This window comes from Pholcus phalangioides, unplaced genomic scaffold (assembly GCF_987345545.1).
Source record: "Pholcus phalangioides strain wild (caught in Gottingen) unplaced genomic scaffold, Ppha-v1.0 ptg000004l_1, whole genome shotgun sequence".
NCBI classification, from domain to species: Eukaryota; Metazoa; Arthropoda; class Arachnida; order Araneae; family Pholcidae; genus Pholcus; species Pholcus phalangioides.
The window spans coordinates 44486871-44508126 of NW_028301597.1; the positions used below are offsets into that span (position 1 = coordinate 44486871).

The 21256-nt window shown below is 34.4% G+C and overlaps 1 protein-coding gene across 1 annotated transcript in view; it reads right to left on the reverse strand.

The window, feature by feature from the left end:
• Positions 1 to 5051: 5051 nt before the first annotated feature.
• Positions 5052 to 21256, reverse strand: part of LOC149087656 (hemicentin-1-like) — a 132086-nt gene continuing 115881 nt past the window's right edge. The window contains exons 69-80 of the mRNA XM_089231566.1: positions 19674 to 19736; positions 18251 to 18370; positions 17666 to 17800; positions 17140 to 17259; positions 16845 to 16964; positions 16354 to 16485; positions 15823 to 15951; positions 9733 to 9855; positions 9122 to 9277; positions 8834 to 8953; positions 8465 to 8591; positions 5052 to 7558 (exon numbers count right to left, since the gene is read on the reverse strand). Coding sequence (XP_089087692.1) covers positions 7180 to 7558; positions 8465 to 8591; positions 8834 to 8953; positions 9122 to 9277; positions 9733 to 9855; positions 15823 to 15951; positions 16354 to 16485; positions 16845 to 16964; positions 17140 to 17259; positions 17666 to 17800; positions 18251 to 18370; positions 19674 to 19736 — 1724 coding nt within the window. The 3' untranslated portion in view covers positions 5052 to 7179. The remainder of the gene's footprint in view (positions 7559 to 8464; positions 8592 to 8833; positions 8954 to 9121; positions 9278 to 9732; positions 9856 to 15822; positions 15952 to 16353; positions 16486 to 16844; positions 16965 to 17139; positions 17260 to 17665; positions 17801 to 18250; positions 18371 to 19673; positions 19737 to 21256) is intronic.

The window sequence follows — 21256 nt, forward strand, 5'->3', positions numbered from 1 at the left end:
TTTTTATAAGCATTTCCATCATTTGAATGTTATAAAAGAGTAATTATCGCTGTTCGATGTATAGAATTTTTCTCTTTTACTACTGTTTTGGTTTTAATCTACCCTTGCGTCAATTATGCACAATGTTCGAAATAGGATATTAGTTTCACCAGAAATGATCATACGTTTATGAGGGAATTGTTGCACAAGACTTTTGTGTGTGTGTTATATGTCAATCGCATTGAATAATCATAGAAACAAAACTTTGAAGGAAAACTTCTGAATATTATGCTGAGGTACCTCAGAAAGAAAATTCTATTGGGCTCTGCCAAGAATTGAATCCAGTCCTCTTGCAAACCAGGTGAGCATGCTATCTGTATAACACACAAAAGCAGGGCCATTCCTTATTTATGTACTGTGATGTGATGCCCTGAAGTAGAGGCTCAGTAGTCACTCTTAACTTCATTGAATGACCCCCAAATGCATCATTAGTGATGAATTTTTTGATGATTGTATTTGGCTGAGAAAAAAATAATCTCACTCTTGCTACTGTTGCCAACTGGGGCAATTTATGGAGTTAAAGAAGGCTACTGAGCCTCTACCTCAGCGCTTATGCATAGTGCTTAAATACGAAAGGAATGGTTGTGTCTGGTATGGTGTATACGGATAGCACACTTACCAGGTTTGCAAGAGGACTGGGTTCAATTCCCGGTGGAGACCCTTTTCGTTCAAAGTTCACTTCAGTATAATATCCAGAAAAAAGACTTTCCTTTTTACTTTTGGGCTAAGAAAAGATCATCTCACTCTCGCAACAAAAGTTTGGTTTTTTAACACACTGAGATGGCTCCAGAGGGACCTTAGTTTATCATTCTGATCATTTTCACCTTATACATGCAGCTGACTGTATTGAGGTCTGTGCAAGATAAACATTTTCTCTGTAAGGTTAAACCATGTTTAATGTTTTTGATTAAATTACTTTTTATTTTCAAATTAGGATTTTTCTCATTGGAATGAATAAATATTGAAAAACAATTTTATTTTATCTGTAAAGTCAGACTTTGTGGTTTAGTGCATTTAAATAAATGTTATACCAGTTTATTTTTATGTGCAATTGAATAGGTGGCTATAATCTTTTATGCGAGATAAATTTCGAGCAGAAGTAGGTTTTTGAATTTCTATCAAATTGTACTTTTTCATGTGTTTTGATGAGTCTAAAGATTGGTTGATTCTGAAAGATTACCACCAGGGAATCAAAGCAAACATTCCTATAAAATTATCACAAAAAAATGAGTAACTTTGCCTGGTTTTAATTTACACAAAAATTGCCACGTTTTTAAGACAAATAAATCACACTGGTCGAATGGTCGACGCGTTTCGGCTCTTCAATGGAGAGCCGTCATCAGGACCTCGTGGTCAGAACTCACACGAATGAAGAGTGATGTTTACGTCTGGTCGTCCGAAACACACCACCTATTTCGTCAGCTTGGACAGGCTTTATTAACCTCAGTCGTGAAAAAACTTTCAACACTTTACAACAGATGGCTCCCCAATTCGCATCCAAAGACCACTCGGACGCAGCAAATACAAAGGCGAACTCTTCGGACGACCAGACGTAAACATCACTCTTCATTCGTGTGAGTTCTGACCACGAGGTCCTGATGACGGCTCTCCATTGAAGAGCCGAAACGCGTCGACCATTCGACCAGTGTGATTTATTTGTCTTAAAAACGTGGCAATTTTTGTGTAAATTCCTATAAAAATTTTTAATATTCATAAATTCAGTAGAATGTTTGTTTATATGTCAAGGGTCCTCAAATGTTGCACCCATCCCCTAATCAATGCTTATAAACATTTGTTAGGGCTGCCGCTCTTTTGTGCCCGTAACAAAGGTTGGTGGTGTACAGTTTGAGAACCTCAGTCATATGCTAGTATAGGAAAGAGTAATGGGGTGCTCAAAGAAAAAAAAATCCAGAGAAACAAAGATGGGGATAGAACCTACGGGAAATTTGTGTGTATTGCAAAGTATATGATAGTAGTTTAAGAGTTTTCACACACGTTAAATGTATGTGATTCTGTACATGGGAGGAGAGAGAAATAAACTGCCACAATATCTACAAAATACTGATTGTTGTCATGCAAAAAATCTTAAGTTTTAAATAGTTGATCGCTGCTTGATTGATATCATTTGCTTCACGTGTGATTACATGTATGTATACATGGCTGCTCTTTTTACCGTAAAAAAAATTAATCTATCCCAAATTATAGTATGACAAAAATATTTTGACATATTTGCCTTGTTTTTATATTTATAGCATGAATAAAAAAAAAATTTAGTTCCTTTGTGAAAATAGTGGTTTATTTTCTTTTTATACATGATGGAGGGAACGTTATTGATCGTCAAATCAAAAATGTGTTTTTCTTTTCTAGCATTATAGTATTTTCCTCTGAATTTCTTATAATAAAATATATCTCCATAGATTATATTGTCAAATCTCGCTACAATTACTTGTTATAATGATAAATCCCCCACAACAGTATTTTTCAAATAGCCCATAATCTATTGTTAACCCTAGAATACTAACTGTGTTTCAGAGACGTAGAGGTATAAGCAGTTAACATGCAGTTTTTAAGAACTTTTTTTTAGTATTCTATAGGGTTAAACTCCTCTAAATGCAATATCCTTTACTTTATATGATAAGCCCCTTTCTATATAATAGCAGTTCTTGAAATTTAGCCCAAAAAATATCCAATATACAGGGTGTTTAAATGTTATTTGAAGGCTAAGAACTCAAGATTTCTCTAAGAAATTCATTACGACCCATTCCCCTAAGCCTTGGATTGCTCTTCTAGAATATACATAGGGTGTCTAACCACCACTGTGTTACACTGCTGTAGTGAATTTGATATGCATGCACAGGTATTTTTCACATGATTATAGATTGAACACTATATTTTAGCTTGTTTTAAATTGATTAATTACTGGTTTAAATTAAGCATTAATTAAAGGAGTGGTATAGATTCCTGTTGCTAAATTGGTGCAAAGTACCAAGCATTGAGCTCTCGTCTTCATCATGGTTTCTCTAAATTCCGTAGATGTGGTCGTCAATGGCGAGATGGTTGCTTAAAAACAATCATATAAGCAATTTTAAGTAATTCCTTTCTATTTAGCTACCAATGTGATTAATGGAATTATTGCTGATGTGTCAGGTTTTGGCCAGGGCATCTTAAGATTATCATAGGCCATGGGATTTTTCTGAGACCCTACTCGGTGAATTTACATGCTTACTCTCGAAAATTTCAACCAGATCTAATTTTTGCAAGGCCTTTTTTTCTCTTCAGGCCTGGTGATCCCATGCGTTAAAAGATAGCTAAGACTCTCGGCTAGCCAATGATTACAGATTGTTTTCTGAGTGCAAGGTGGGCCCACACCATGTGTGATCAAGTATTTCAGGGGAATAGTAAATTAGTACACCAAAAAAACGTTAGTTTCCCTTTTAATATCCCACCTACGCACAAACCAGTTGGTCAGTTTTCCAAAATCATACAAGAAAATTGTTTTCATGAGTAGTAGTTTCTTTGCCTGTCCTGTGAATCATTGCATCTTGTTTTCTCATCCAGATCAAGTGCTCAATGCTTTCTGATGGATTGTTTCCATAGTGTGTATATAATAGTTCATAGCTAATTAGTGTAAATTAGCGTCTGTGCTTAATCTTTTTTGGTACATTTTATTATTTCATTTTCTCTTATGTTAATCCTGATTGTTTCGTGCTCAATGTTTTCTGACAGATTGTTTCCATAGTGTGTATATAATTGTTTCATTTGTTGAATAAATAGAAGATGCTCTCCAACACGATTCAGCCTCCCAGGAGATGAACAAAGAAAGTTGTCTTGCACAACAGCTCTGGGCGTGAGCAATCATCCAGATCATATTAAAGCATAGACGATACAGATGGGGGGTATTGCAATCCACCATCCATGATAAATTGTAACATTAGCATTGGCGGCAGGGAAAATATAGACACCCCCAATTTGATTCCCAGTAAAGATGCCACTAAGAATATTTCATATTTTTATAAAGGGTGGTTGATGACGTAAGCATCATTCAACCCCCCATCAAAAGTCAGTAAATCTAAAACCATGTATCACACAATGCTGATTATAATACTTGAGAAGGGCTCCCTTACCTATATTACTGTTTCTGAGACAGTATATTCTAGGGTAAACTCTTTACATATTTTAGTTCCTTTGAAGAACGTTTAGTAATATCAGTATTTAGTGCCACATGATCATCAAAAGTATTGAAAAGTTTTTGGTATCGCTACTTTTTATGTGATACATCAGAGTGTATCGCCAAAAGCATCTTTACAGGAGAAATACACACATCTGTGTTGTTGTTTATCAATCGATCAATTAAATTTTTTTGTGACAAATGAACCCTCAAAACTCATTTTTTGGTGGTACTAACAATACAGATTTATAAAAGATAACAGCAACATATATAAATTTATGGCATGTGATATGTTGCATTTTTTTTCTTGGTCTGCTAGCATCGTTATATCAAGGATTCACTTTTTTTGAGCCAATAGCTTTTCCTGAAGCTGGAAATGAAAAACTCTCTTGGACAATTGTTTTGCCACTCATTGGTGCCATTTTTAAGGAAAACTGAAAGTGCTTCTGAACTCTGAAATGGTTTCTTCACATTTCCCGAATTCCAAAAATTTTATGTTGTCCTGACTAATTTATCTACCAAATATAGAAAATTTTAGGTGGCAATCCCAATTTTTTTAGTCGCCATGATGCAAACCGTCTTAGATAAAATATCTTGTTTCAATCCATCTCTATAACCTTGCTTAACCAATCATAAAGACCTTGTTCAATCAAAATGACAGGTCATGAAAATCTGCGCACATTTGTTGCTGGTTAGTTACTAGCTGACTTATCTGAATTCACAGGCATGGGACAAGTGAACATAACATACTATCATACGGTATCAGCTTTAACATATTTACATTTATCTGAAATTTTTAGTGTGTGAAAAAAGTCATTATAAGCAAAAGAAATGGGAAAAAAAGAACGAAATTGAAAATTTTATTTGCAAAAACTCAAATCACATCCCTCCTATACATGCTAATGGTTACTGAAACATGAATACACACTCTGTCAGTCCTTTCAATGTTGAAAAAACACAATAAATTTTGTCACGTGTAGTCTGGTAGTATTTTCTATGCATAAATGTACAGATACAGGCAGCTGTGAAACACAATTTAAAAAAAAATCCCTATACTGATTACATAAATACAAAATAAAAAATGTTACAATCATGACTAACTTCTATTCTCCTCAGTTGGCATTGCCTATACTACTACAATGTTCAAAAAGTTCCAGAACTTATTTCATTACTGAACCTGAGAATCGTTCCCTTTAAGCAAATTCTTTATCCAGGGAAAAAGAAAAAAGTCATGACGCGAGATCAGGGGACTAAGCTGGTTGTAGAAGTATCAAGAATGTGATATTTTGACAGGTAATCTGACACCAGGAGGGGACCTGTTAGCTGATACAATGTGATGGAGCACACATCTGATTGCTTGCATCTCAATGAATCATGCAGACATTTAAGGACTCATAGGTCCCTTCTGGTGGCAGATTACCTGTCAAAACATCACATCAAATTTTAATACTTCCACAACCAGCTTATTTCCTTGATCTTCGTGACTTTTTCCTTTTTCCTCGGATAAAGAATTTCCTCAAATGATAACAATTTTCGGTTTCCAAAGAAATGCAGTGAAGAAGGCAATAAAGGATGTAGCAAAAAGAGGCTTGCAATCTGTGCATTTACAACTTCGTATGTGAATGATAGCAAAAATTCGTAATTGCACTTAAAAGAAAACACCAAATAAACAGGTTCTATCTGTACTCATTACTCATTCATCTACATATTTCGTAATAAGTTCTTGAACTTTTTGAATGTACCGGTATATGAGAATATAGACATAACTTAAAAAAATTCCAGCTAATTTTGCTAGGAAAGACCTTAAATACTCACAGAGACCTCAACAATGATTCTAGATGCTATAAAAATTTTTTACTAAATTATTGACTCATCTGTTGAAACTAATTTTAGGTAGTTCCAGAGTTAAAAAATAATCATAAAAAACAAAAATTCCAAGTTTCCTTCGGAACCAAGATTATAATTTATTTATTATAGGTTCAAATTATCTCAAAGGAGAAAATTTTAGATTGTTCTATAGTCTACATCAAGGTTGAACTAAATCAAAGATTGCCATGGCAACTAAAAAATTAGTATTAGTGCCTAGATAAAGTAGCTACACAAAGTACTACTTAGACTTCTACTAGAGCACTTCTTTGTGTAGTTAAATTGCAGGCTGAGAGCAGCACAAAATGTTTGGAATTTATAGGAGCACATCTGCCAACATAAGAGTCCTGAAAAAGTCAAAAGATGCATTATTTTGGACCCTTTTTTGGGTAAGAATGTTTTTGGTGCCTAAAACTTTTTTCTGGGACTAGATTCTTTTGATTCGTCCAGCCCTGACCTACAGCATAGGTACCGAAATTCTTTGTTTTCTGGGTTGTTAAGGAATAGGAAAAACTGAACTGCATTTTGAAGTCCAAATTTAGCATTCTGAAATAGAAAAAAATATGAATTAAGGACCCCCCGCTAACTATTTGATGACAAACGACACTTGATACATCAACCAGAAGTAGTATTAAAATATTAGAAAAATATTCATATAAGTTTGAATTTGCTTGTTAATGCACATGGATATCTCTCTCTTGGTAAGCTCTCTACCTTAGTTGATTAATTTTGTATAGTACATATCTATATTTAAAAAAAAATCAATTCTCCCCACGTTGAAGGAATCCTGTCAACCTTCCACTTGTAAGGGTCATGACGCCACACCTCCACTAATAAATTAAATGAGTCAAAAATACCTTTGTTCCCCCCCCCCCCAGATAATACTACAAAAAAAGTAACCATAAATTATAATAAATATTTGATCCCTCCAATAAGAGTTTTTTTGTTTTTCAGCTATTTTAAGGAAGGTTTTGTGTATATACTATCTAACACATATATTTTATCACATAAATCTTCATGTTATGAATTTCAGTTATCTAACAGATAGAGAACAAAAATACTGACCCTACTTTGTATTCTCTTAGTTCTGTTTGTGAACACCGTTATCAGTACGGATACTTAGATACAGACAAGAATACTAAAAATTTTGTTTTATACAAAATAGCTTGATTGCTGGAATCGTACGAGAGCGCCTTCACTTTGATCTTGTACTCTCTATTCGATTCCATCTCTTTTTGGCTGTATAATATGCCTTTGCCATTCTCTAAACTAATTCTGAAAGGCATGTTGCTATCACTTTCAATTATCGAGAAAACAGTGTTTGGAAGATGGATGCCATCTTTATCGTATGCAACTAGTCTCACTAAATCTTGATAGGCTTCGATGCCACTGGGTAGAGCTACCATTTTGAATGCCAGAATGTCGGCAAACTTCACACCTTCTGGACAGCTGACCCTTGCTTTTTCACAGGTGAGCTTACAGTACCTAAAATGACAAAATAAATGTTATTACTGGTCCAATAAAAAACGAACTTTAATTCATTTTCATTTAGTTTTTTCTCATTTCAAAAAGCTTTAAAAAACTGAGGTATGATGAACTTTACTGTACATGTACCTTTTAAATATTCTTCTGTGGAATTTCTAACAAATTTGTGCATGCTAGTATATGAAGTGTGTATATGTGTGGCCCTAACATATTTATGATGTCAGATTTACACATTTTTCATGTTCTAAATGGTGCTACCATCTGTCTTGCATAATAAAAGTCAAAGTCGTAGATGCGTGTTTTGTAAGTAGCATGTTGAAGGCCTACATGCACTCTACAGGATAATCATGATGACAAAAATGCAGATTGAAATCTGCAAATCGAAATTTGATGCAAATTTTCAATGCATTGTTCATAATTCCTATGTAAAATAGATTTTGATTAAGCTTTATTTATCATAAGAAACACGTCTTAGACATGTGCTTTGTTGCTCATTAACAAACTTTGTGTACCACTGCAATACAATTAGATGTACACTTGTTAAACACATAACAATGTTCTTAACATCATTATTAGTGCATAGAGAAGTAAAATAATAATTGTCTGTGCTAATGAGATACGTATATGCATTAAACAAAGGGAGTTCTTGATTGACAATTTTTTTCAGAGTATACTATGCAACCACATTTACGCCTGAAATGAAATAAATTTTTCTTCAATACCATTATAAATGCATAAACTTTTCACTCTGAACACTATAACTAAAAATAGTCCTGCATCACATAAAATTAATGAGGTAAATGCTTAATAAAACCTACCAATTTTCTTTATCAGGCACATAAGATTCAATTTTTTTTTTAAAATTAAAACTTACATTTAGTAAAAATATGATTTAATTATGCTCACCCTGTTAATGTATCACGCTCATAATTTTGTGGACATGGTGTATCAACACATTCAAATGAGCCCTTCATGTTGAAACACATTCTATCTGCACCACAACTAATATTTAGTTCAATGCACTCGTTTATGTCTATGAAAATGAAAAAAAAAATAGATTGAGAAAGTCATCATGAACAATGTTTCCCCCATAGGTACACTTGGTGAAAAAAAATTCTTTGTATATGCAAAATCACTGGATGGTGTATATGGATGGCCATACCACACACAGATAAAACAAAATTGGAGGGAACACGGACCATGAAATTGTCTTAGACCTTATGAAATTAATATTTACAGAAAAGATTAAAAATAGGAATTAGCTCTCAGTCTTACCCTCACATGACTTTCCATCTGCACTTAATTTATAGCCTGGTGGACATAAGCAATTATAGCTACCAGGAGTGTTCTGACATATGTGCTGACATATTCCTGGGGCTTCACATTCATTGATATCTGTGCACAAAAAAAAAAGAAAAAAAAAAGGGATTTAGAGCAAAGAAATATGATCAGAGCATTGAAAAATGTATCAGAAAGAATAGGGCAATTTTTTTTCACTGGAAACTATGATTTCAATTATGAATATTATTAATTGGCAGAAAATTGTTACAAATAAATGCATACCCTGGCATGAACCTTGTCTCTCAGCATAACCCTCCGGACATAGATCCTCATTATTTTCTGATGGATATGAAGGCTCTCTTATCAGAAACTCCCTTCGCCAGTTTCTTCTTCGGCTGAAAGCACGAGAATTCTCGTCCTCATCCATGTATTTTAGTCCTTCATATAAACAGATTTTATTTTTGTTTCAAATCAAAAGTAATGAAAAAAAATTTACATGATATCAAATCACTTGGTTTAAACAAAAAAAAAAAGAAACAAGATTGTTCAACCAGACAATTGAACACCAGAACTTTGCCACTGTGGACTTATCCCGTTGTCGAGATCTCTTCCAGCTCAGCTTTGTTCAAACAGACAAAACCTTCAAGCTTATATTTTATATGTTATATTTCTGAATATAATATGTATACTGCTGTCTCCCAATGCAGAATATGCCGAAAACTGTAAAGTATGTCACAGAACAATAAAACAATAAATTTACTGCAAAACATTCTGCTTTGGAACTACTGTCTTTAGAAAATGTCGTAAATAATAATAAAAATTAAAAATTACTTGATAAAACAAAAAAAGCATCAATTATCAACAAATTAGGAATGAAAAATTATGAAGCTAACCGACACATGTCTTCCTGTCTGGTAATCTCTTATGTCCAGGTGCACAAATACATTCATAATCGCCCTCGAGATTGCGACATTGGTAATTACAAGGAGGTGGTTGCTGAAAACATTCATCAATATCTGCAAACAATATCAACAGCCCATTAAAAAATTGTGGCTTAATTTTCAAGATATAAAAGCTGATTTGAGAAGTAAATTGATACGAGAGCTATAATCCTAAATACACACATAGCATTCTTGCTTTACCACTCCTGGTTAGGTGTAACTAAAATAAAACCCAAATTAAACAAAGTCACATACAAAATTTTATAACTGGAGTAATCCATACAACTAGTTCCATACAGTTAGTTCTCTAGATCAGTGGTTCTCAACCGGGGGCCACGGATGAAAATCTTGCAAAAGGGGAGCCATGGCTACTGATACGGGGGCCACGAAGAAATTTGACATTAAATTTTTTTTAGTCACTCTGACTGAAAAAATTTAATTTCAAACAAAATGCATAGAATATCTTTTTCGTAACTTTTCCCCATCCAAGTAACATTAACACGAGGAAGGAAATAAAAAAAGTGGTTCATGTAATCTCCGTGGTTTTACGACTTGGGGGTGATAGTAGGCCCTGACACAAACTATAGAAGAGATTTAAGCAAAATGGAGTAACTGTAAAGAAGACAGAAAATTGTGTGTTCAGACTTTTCATTCAAAGAGGGTTGCCACAAAGAGAACAGACAAAGATTTATTGATCATTTATTGACATTGTTTTGAGTGCTGGTAGTAAATGTAATCCAAGAAGAAGATGGGTGAAAAATGAAAGCTAAATTGTAAAAAAACCCATCGTTTTCATGCAATTACAGACAGATAGCCATCTAGTTTAGAACAAAGCTATCTTCAGCCAGCACTGAGTGGTCAGATGGGGAATATATTTATAAAAATCGAACGAATAGAGAGAATAATTGCTCTGGGGTATTTTTTATGAATTTTGAAAGGGGGTGCCAATCCATTACCTCTGCTGAAAAGAAATAAAGTCGAATTCAGTTATAATGAACTCCAAGAGACCAAATCATACATGAGGAAAAATACCCGCGAAATTCAATTTTTTAAAACTACATTGCTGTGATAATGTAGGGACAGGGGAAGTTAGTGCGAGGGGTGCGGCGCACCCGGGCAGCAGGTTGTAAGGGGCAGCAGCGTAGACTTTACTTAAGACAACAAAATTTAACATTAATTCAGGACATCACGCTTTTGAGTCATACTATACCTCGACAACGGAAATGTTGAGAAAATAGAAAAGGCATCTGATCGTAATACCAGAAACAAGAATGTAAGCTATCTGGGCAGCTCGAGACAAAATCTGTACCAGTGTGGGACTTATTTTTTGCGCCTCCTACCTATTGCTCCCTCCATAGCCCCTACCTCCTGCGTCAGGGAATCTTTCGTGGGGGCCCATGCCCGATTTTCCACAAAGCCCCTTCTACAGTTAATTTATAGAGTGAAAAAAGAAAAGTTATAAGGATTTTGTCCCAGGCCTCCAGCTGGAGCCCTGTCAGCCCTACCCTTAGGTGGTCATGCCCCACCCACACAATTTATCCAAACAATTCCTAACAAAACATTTTTTTCGGCCCTTCATTTCGGATTTTGCGCCCCTCCAGAGCCGACAGTTTGGTTTCTTTTGGCCAATGGAATTTTTTTTTTACCCATTCACCCCGGATTTAGCATCCTCTTACGCGGTGCCCCGTGTGGCTGCAATGGGTCGCATGGCCAAGCGCCACCCCTGTACTCTACTACAAGGACCATGTATGCATTTTGGTTCCCTCCCCATGGCCCCCACAAGAGCCCGGGATAATTCTCATAATTTTTTGGCTTTTTCAGGCTATAAATTAACTATAGAAGGGGCTGTGAGAAACCTAACTATGAGAGGGCCTGCAAAAGATCCCAGCCTAGGGGGCCATACCCTCACTTAGAATTTGATCCACAATAGTCAAATGAAGGCCGGGGAAAATTTTGGTTTTTCACTTGTCCGGCCCCCGGAATACCAGAAACACCTTTGAAAAAATTTTCTTCATAAAAATTACCCCGTAAAATATCATCTTGATATCATCATGATGATGGCTCACAAAAATAAGTGCTCTTTCAAGGATTAAGTTATCTGGCATTTATTAAGAATGTTTTTTGTGTTCTAGAATTATTTTACCAAAGACAAAAATTTTTTACTTCAAAAGCGGGACGTATGGTCACGCACATTTTGCACTGTAAACAATGATGTGCGATTTTCTTCTGAAAAAAAAAGAGATTTATCTCCAGGTGCCCTTCACCGAAGCCCTATCAGCCTCCTGGCAGGGTCGCCAGTAGGGGGCGGCACATGCACCCGGGCGGCATGTAAGCTCGAGCCGCCCCTGTATTGGGACTTCCTCCAAGATTGGCACCACATCTTTAAATTTCTTTTAATCGATACTGTAATGCTTCCTTTTAACTGACCTGCAGCATCCTAAATAATTTCAATGCAATTTTCCTATCCTGCAAGAACAATGTTGTGGGCATTAGAAAAAAAATTCTAAAAAGGCGTATGACTACATTTAAAGCAATTTAAATCCGTGGATTAGAGACTCACTGCATCTGCTGATTTCTAAAAAAAGTGCAATAAATTCTCACGTAAGTCTTCACTTTGAAATGTCCATAACCTGCTCCATGCGTCTCTTTGTATCTGTCAACCTAAAATTTATGGGTTTTAGTGTTGATAACACGCATGCAAAACCAATTCAGCCACACGTTTTCACAATCTGCAAAAACTACTTGGATTCGATAGTTGGAAATAATGTCTAAATGCCAAAGATTTGGAGTTCGAATCAAAATGAAAATGTAAAATAATTGAAATTGTGCTTCGTATAAATGAAATATTTTAATATTGAAAGCTATATATATATAGAGATTAATATCGTGCCCGTAGTCATACGTCTCATAAATGTGAAATTTTGTCATAAAACTGAGAGTGAGGCACGAATCCCCTTGCGCACAAGTGGAATTTCAAGGCATTTACGCACAACCGAGCCCGTCTTGGCCATTTTTCTTTTTCTCCCCACCCTTTCTTCCTTTTGTTTCCTTCCTAAATTTATAAAAGTAAAAAGGACATAAACATTATAAAAAGGACTGTTTTCAGATCAAATTGCCGAAGTTCAATTACTTTACTGCAAAAATGTCAGATTTTTTTTGGCGGGAAATACAGTCAAACCCAAAGCGTATGAAAGACCCTTTATTAATACGCTTTGGTCAAACCCCATTAGACCGGAACTCCAAGAGACTCGAGAAATCACTTTGTAATAACGAAATTTCGTTACGAAGGAATTCCAGATTTTTATATTGTTCCTATGTAAACCTATCCGAGGGATTAGAAAAGTTTTCGTTCAAACGATATTTTTCCCATTATAATGGTATTTGTTAAAATTAGAGTTGCTTGACATTTCTCAATGAAACCATAATCTTTTACACGAAAAAACTAATTTGGAAATAATAAAAATTTCATCCAGTTCTGCAACTTGATGACATTGTGCCGTATTCAAGCGCAGAGTTTACATTGATTAAAAATATATATATTTTTTTTCAATTGGACTGACACAACTCATAAAACATACAAATGAAACTGAGAAAAACACAAAACACAATGAACTTCACAAAAAGTAACATTACGATGATACAGACACTTTGTGACCCCAAGGGATTTATTCTATTTTCACTGTATTCTATTATGTCTATTTTGCTTTTTTGTTATTTTCATAAATTAAAAATTAATCAAACTAAATTCAAAAATATTTACACTTCAGACAATTTTTGAATAATTATCTTGTAATGGGAAAACGGGGGGGGGGGGAGAAAGGAAGGGGAGTAGAAAATTATTCATGTTCGCAAGGGGGCCACAGGAATGAGAAATGGTTGAAAGGGGGCCATGGACAAAAAAAGGTTGAGAACCACTGCTCTAGAGTAATTAAGCTAAGGTTACAGAATTCAGAAATATACTAGACATTTTTTTGCCTGCACCTGTGGTAAAAACTTTAGTTTTAAACTGTGTTTTCAGAGTAAACCAGAAGTCCACAGACTCACCTTGGAGAAGCTTTGGATGAGAAAACAAATAACATTGTTGAAGTTATCAAAGAAAATTAAATTTCCACTTCTACACTTTTATATATTGAATATAATTCTATAAGGGGGCACCTGTGGTCTTCATCTTAATAATTGGGGGGGACTTTCATGACTTTCTTCATTTTGGTAAAAAGAGGTCTGTGGAACACAAAAAGTTAAAAACCCTGAACAGTTTATTGAATAAAGTATGCTGCACTTTACAGTCATACAAAACGTTGCATATACAAAACAATCTCCCTAGTAAATAGTAATTTACTGGAAAAAGTTTTGAAATTCTTTTCTTGCCATTTTTAATGTGTAATCACATCCATCAGTCATGGCCTAGTTCCATTCCAAAAACATGTCTTGTCTTTGTTTAAATAAGTCATATCAAACACCATTCAGAATCTGATCAACTAGTCTTGGCCTGGTCACCGTTCAATCATATTTCTTTTCCATTTGCTGACTGAAAAAGTTCATTTTTGCATCTTGCGGCAACAGCCATTGTAGTTACGAAACATAGCTAAAACGAATGAATCACTAAAACTTGTCATATGAATAGGCCCGACTGATAGGTCACACGTGCATCCAAGACCTGTACTGAGACCGATCTGGGGACTGAACTAATGTGGGTGAATACACTTTTATACTAGTAACTTTTTACTGAAGAGGACGTGTGTGTGTGATGTCACTCTCTCCTATTCATACAAAGGTTTTGAACACCTGGCTGATGAGAAGATGAATTCAGGAAAGAAAATGCAGCTGCTTCTGCTGGGAATCGAACCCACATCCTCTCATATGCCAGGTGAGCGTGTAAACTACTACGCTACAAAGTCTTATAATGTCATCTGGTAGCAGTGCCAGTAATTGCAAGCTATTAGCTGAGTTGGTCTGACCGTCCATGTACAGTCCCATTCAGTACATACAAGATCTAAGAAAGAGGTTCATTACTTTTCTAGCATGCTCTGTCAGGTGAGAGAACGTGGATTTGATTAGATTGCATACAGAGGCAGTTGACTTTTCTTTCCTGAATTAATCTTTGCATCAAGCAGATGTTAAACACCTTCATAACTTTTTACTGTTTCACTACTTTTCTCTCTAAATTACAACTAGTACAAAGTATACCTCGTCAAAATAATTCATTTGAAACTATAAAATAAGATTCTAAGGTATGTATGAATATTAAATGAATAAATTCATAGCCTCAATTCTTTCTTCAAACCAAGCACAAATACAAGGCCACGACAGACAAAATGCCCAACGAGGTGACTGAGAAAAAGATGCCCACATATATATAACAAATATAGATGTAATTTTTTTAAATATTGTAACACGATTAAAAATACAATTATAAAAACTAAAAACTATATATACAGGATAAAATATTATGCAATGCTCATAAAAAATATTTATGGTTGTCTTATTCTAAGTATGGATCGCTTCTCAATTTATCCCAGCATGTTTATATCGTATTTCTTTTTAAATGTGTCAATTGTGTTAGAATTTACTACCCCTGGGGGGGGGGGGGGTAAATTATTCCATTTATTAGCAACCTATTAGAGAAAAATTCCCTGTGACACCACAACCTAGAATTGTCCCTTACCAATTGACCACAATTCTTGTCTATCACCATGGGCAATTTACTACTGAATGAGTTGTGCCAGAAGTGTGTATGTGAACCTAACAGTTTGAGTATATATCTAGTGTTGTCTGAATTTTTTTAGTACTGCCAACTATTTTTTTACACTATGAGTAAGTTTAATGATTGAATATTTGTACATTTTCGGCCTGTTGCTCTCTGTAGAGAGTTTCCAATGGGCTCATATTCGCATCTCAAAGTTTGGAACCATAGAAAACAAACTTCGGCTGACCACCAACTGTGGTGGGGTTTGAACCAGGGTCCTCAAGATGTGAATCTGTCACTATGCCCATATGACTGCACGGCAGCTATAGTCTTGATTGCTGGCATAAATTACTAACCTTGGCAAGGTTTTCCAGGTCCCTGTGAATAAAATCCTCTTCTACATGAACAATGATAGCTTCCATATATATTGATGCAGATTTGACTTGCATGGCAGGCAGACAGACCTTCATGACACTCATCAATATCTGAAATTTAAATACATTTAAAAGTAAACAGATGCATGGAAACATCAACACAAAACACAAACATGTTTAAATTAAAAAATTAAATTTTTTAGCAAACAGTTTTTGGTGATGAGAGAAAACAAATGCAAATGAATTTTATAAATCTCGTTCATTAAAAAAATACCAGACTGATATACAAGTCCAATGTGATAATTGATAACTCTAGGCCACATTCAATATTTTTCATGTGTGCTATCTATTCTCAGAAGGGAAATGAATTTTAAAAAAATGCTAATTATTTAGAGTAAACTTGTGATAGCAATGGAACTCTAACACTGATTTATGCTAGAAAAATAGGCTTTTTGTCAAGTTTTTTTATTCTTGAATTCACAAACTTTACTTGATTAAGAAAAACATTCTTACCGATACAAGATCCATTGATAGAACTGATCAAACCAACTGCACAAGGTTTCACGCATTCATAACTAGATTCTGTATTCTTGCATACGAATCCCGGTGGGCAAAGGCTGTCGTCAGTTTCACACTCATTGATATCTGGAAAATATAAAGAAAACTGTAAGAACATAAAATAGGCATTTATATAAATTTTTCACACGTCTTTTTTTATACATATTATTATGTTATGAGGTATATAGGCAGAACAGGGGAAGGGCAGAGGGAGCGATTCCCCTCCCTTCAGTGAAAAAATTACGTTATTAGCATAGGCAGAAGGGCAGAGATAGAAATACCCGTTCACTTTCTACACCCTCTGTGATTTGCCCCCATCCCTTGTTTGAGAAGCCTGTATCCGCTTATGAGGAGGTAATAAATATTTTGTTATAGTTCATACTACGAATGCTGAGCAATAAAAGAATCAAAGAATCTATTGCAGGACTAATGTAAATATGACCAACCTCTGCAAGTATGTCTGTCAATTAACTCATATCCTTCAGGACACAAACAGGTATAACTTCCTACTGTGTTAACACATGTGTGACTGCAAAGAGCATTGAGGTACCTGCACTCATCAACATCTGTGCAGAATAAATAAAAATAGAATAAATGATGCATTTTGCAATGAAAACATGTCCTATATAATAAGCTACATTTCACAGTTAAAGATATCTAGAAATTTTAATAGGGTTTCAAAAATAGAGAGCAGTATTGAATGGGTGACATGATATTTGCAGTTTTCAATCAAAAACATACCAACACAAGATGACAACCCTACTAATTGGTAGCCTGTACTACAGTTACAATAATAGCTTCCAATTGTATTAACGCATGTATGACTACAGAGCTCTGGATCTTCATCACATTCATTTATATCTGAAATGAAAAATCAAATTCTGAGCACGTCATCATGATATTTGTAACAAAACAGAAATATCAGTTTTAACAGAGTGTACTTCCATACTTTCAATGAAGGAACTGAAAAATTTTTACACAAGAGGGTGAAAAACTTATGCTTCAAAATTTATTCTGATTGGGTGTTAGTTTCAAGTATAATAATGCACAAAAAAATATAAATAAATTGAAAGAGTTGGTTGCGATTGTGATAGAGAATGTAAGTTGTGTATTGATAAATTTAAAAGAATTTAATTTAACAGATAAAAGTATCACACATGTATTAATTTGAGAGTAAAATCCAAAAATCTCTAGCAACTTGTTCAATTTGAGCAAGTCTCATAAAGTTATTCGTTATCATCTAACAAACTAGAAGAAAGTTGAGTACCTTGACAAAATGAATTATCATCTGAACGTATGAACCCTTTCTGACAAATCAAAAGACATTCATAAGAACCCACTGTATTCACACACTCTTGAGAATGAGAACAAGTAGCAATGCCAACATCACATTCATCAATATCTGAAAAAAAAAATCAAACAAAGAATTAATCTTCAAATTTGGAAGAAAAAATTGCTGCGTAGAAATTGAGATTACGCTCAATTTAGAAAAAAAAAATCTGTGCAATATATATATATATATATTGTAATGCCATTTCCATGATCATATTTTTATAAGTCATTCATGGATATCATCTTACATAAAAGTTCAATTCTGTAACTTAAAAATAACTTAGGTACAATACATTCTATGATTATTTTAACTTTTCCATAATTAAAAAAATTATGAATAGGCAAATAAAATGTAATTTCAAGCTTAAATTGTTAGTAATATTTTCTATCCGTGCATAAAAATTAATTTAATTAAATTCATTTCAATTTTCTATGTATGGTCAGAACTGTTGAATTTCATGCACATTGAGTTTAAAATAATTTATTTTATTTATTCAAAAATTCTGTTTATACAACTTACCATAACAAGTCTGTCCATCAATGTCTAATGCTAAACCAGGAGGGCAGTGACAAGAGAAGGTTCCAGGGGAATTAACACATGTGTGGCTACATGGCTTTTCTTGCTCACACTCATCAATATCTATAAATAATTAAAAAATAAAATAAAAATAGAACTCTAACAGAAATGAAAAAGCAATTGAAAGCATGAAAACATGTACAGTAGAACCTCATTATATTGGACTAATAGGGGCTAAAGGTTGTTAGGTCTAGGTTGTTGCTGTATTTTTGAAATATATGACATCCATATTTTTATGGGCATCTTTTTATCAGCCACCTCGTTGGGCATTTTGCCTGTTGTGGCGTTGTATTTGTATATTTGTATTAATAAAAGTCTGGTTTATAACAAATAGGCTTAATTCGTATACGGGGTGTAATGCAACATGGTGTACATCAATGAATGCATGCTAGTAAGCTGTAAAAACTGTTTATTATAATCAAATACAAAACAGCCTTCAACATAGGGTGAATTTAAATTATGTGTATGTATATACTGCATTAATCTTAATTTTTCTGGCTGGCGAGTGGTTTAGTTATACAGTGCATCCATGTTTATGCAAGACAATCTATATTTAATTGCTTGCCTGGAATTGTAAAACGTGTCAAATAAAAATAAGCACTCTTTCTTGTTATTACAATTTTGTTTTAACTGTCCATTATAATGAGGTTTTATTGTACATTTATGTGTGTGACATATTATTTCCTTATTGGTGATACCAATAACATCAACAGCTGGTGGGTTTAATGATATTATTAATAATTTGATAAAATGAGGTTTTATTCATTTCATGAAATCTGTTATTTAACAATAACCCTCATTCAGAAAATGTGCATATTACCCCTTTAATATGCACATTATTTTAATCATTCTTGTGCAAGGTCATCTTAGTATAATGATAGGGAGATTTGGTACTGTGATTTTCTACAGTAAGTATAGAGATTCGTAGGTGCGCAGCAGAGGCGGAGATATGGGGGTGTGGGGCATTGCCCCCCAGAGTCATATATGCATATATGAATTGACATCATCATCATCATCATCGTGTCCCCAGAAATAATGACCGTGCCAACCAGACTTCCAAGTCTATCTCCGCCTATGGTGCACAGGTACTTTGATCTAAATAGGAGGCCGCAGAACATCACTTTGAATGGGGACCCATGATGCTGTCAAGACAATCTTGTTTCAACTGAAGTTTTTTCACACAAAGTATCAATATATATTTGAAGATGTTTATGATTCAAACAAATCCTCTCAGTAAAACATAAATGTCTTTTTTTTTTTTCATAGGAAGGTATTTTTGTAGGCATTTTATATATTTGAAGGAATTTTTTTTTCTCATGAGAACTACTCACTTAATTTTGTTAAATGAAATATATCTAAGACATACCTTTACAATATCTATTGCCAATATCCTGTAAAAATCCATATGGACACTCGTCTTCAGGAGTAGCTAGAGGATTGAAAACATTATATTGAATGCAATTTTTTATACATTTATACATATACAGTAAAAACTCTCTTAACGATACCCCTATCAGATTTGGTCATCCCTCTTTTAAGGCCAAATAATAATTTCCCTTGTACAACAGAAATATGCATTTCAAACCCCTGATTAACAATCACCCCTCTTTTACAGACAAATTTTTTTTGTCCTGTTGGTATCCCCAAAAGAGAGGTTTTACTGTACATTAAAATACCATTTTTATGAATAAGTCCAAATTCTACCATGAAAACTTTAAATTTTCTGTGAATGTGTTTTATTGGAATATATTTAAGAGTGATGCATTTTCCTTGATACTAACAAATACATCCGACTTCAGATTTTATAAGGAACTAGCTATAATACCTGACAGACCAGTCACGACCCAGGCTCTGTCCCTCCAGGGATATAAGCCTTTTACCCTTGCGGGTTGGGTCGCGCTGTGGGAAATAGCTATAATACCCGGCGCAGCTCAGGTTTTCTTCAATGAGGCTTTTTGTGGATCACGTGATATCTCCTTTCTTTGAGGGTCATACAAACTGTGTCCATGTTAACCAATATGGGGACTTCCTACGCAACTCATGAAATAAACAAATCTAGATTTAATGAAATATAGAAATGAAAATATGTTTTTTTTCCCTTTTTCGAGGGGTGCTACGTATTTTGATTTCCCCCTTGAACTTCAAGTTATCCATTTGCCTGATTCAGCTTCCAAAAATGGTTAGTCAAAGTTGTGGTCATTTCTTCTATGTACTTTATATGGGTCCATAATAAATTTTAAAACATTCTAAACCATATGAATTTATGCAGTTGAATATTAAAAGACAATGCAGACACATTTTCATTTTCGAGCTTCAGAAGATGTAAATAAAAAGTTGAAATCAATGTTATTGCCTGGATATCCAACTGAAAAGTAGGTCCCACTAATTACTTCACATATTTAATCTCCTTGGCTTCTCATCTCTAAGCAAACTCAATATTTTAAAAATTCAGAGTTCAATGCAATTTTCGAAATTATTTATGTGGCGGAAAAACCCACAAAATTTTTGAATTTCTACAGTAAATTCGCCAATTTTATCACTGATTTCTATGGGGATCATCCTTTGCCTGTCCCTCAAAATGACGCTGATGATGATTATGACGTCTATTCAAAAATCGCTCATTACTAGGAGTATTGAAAATGTGGCAAACCATTACAAAGGCATAAGCTATTATACATACACTGGCAGCATTAAAGAAGTGACAAACCAAACCCCGGTAACCAAAGTAAATGTTCAGAAAGTGATTGTTGAGGCCTAAAATTGTTGCCCAACAGTTTTTTGCCTATTTGGGACATTTGCCCTGCTCTGATGAAAATTTAAAGTAGCCTATCGTTCAAGTCGGGTCCTATTTGGTATAAATGCAAAATTTGGTGACGATCGATCTAAAATTTTAGATTTGCATAGCGCGCGCACACACACACACACACAATCAATTTTATTTATGTAGAT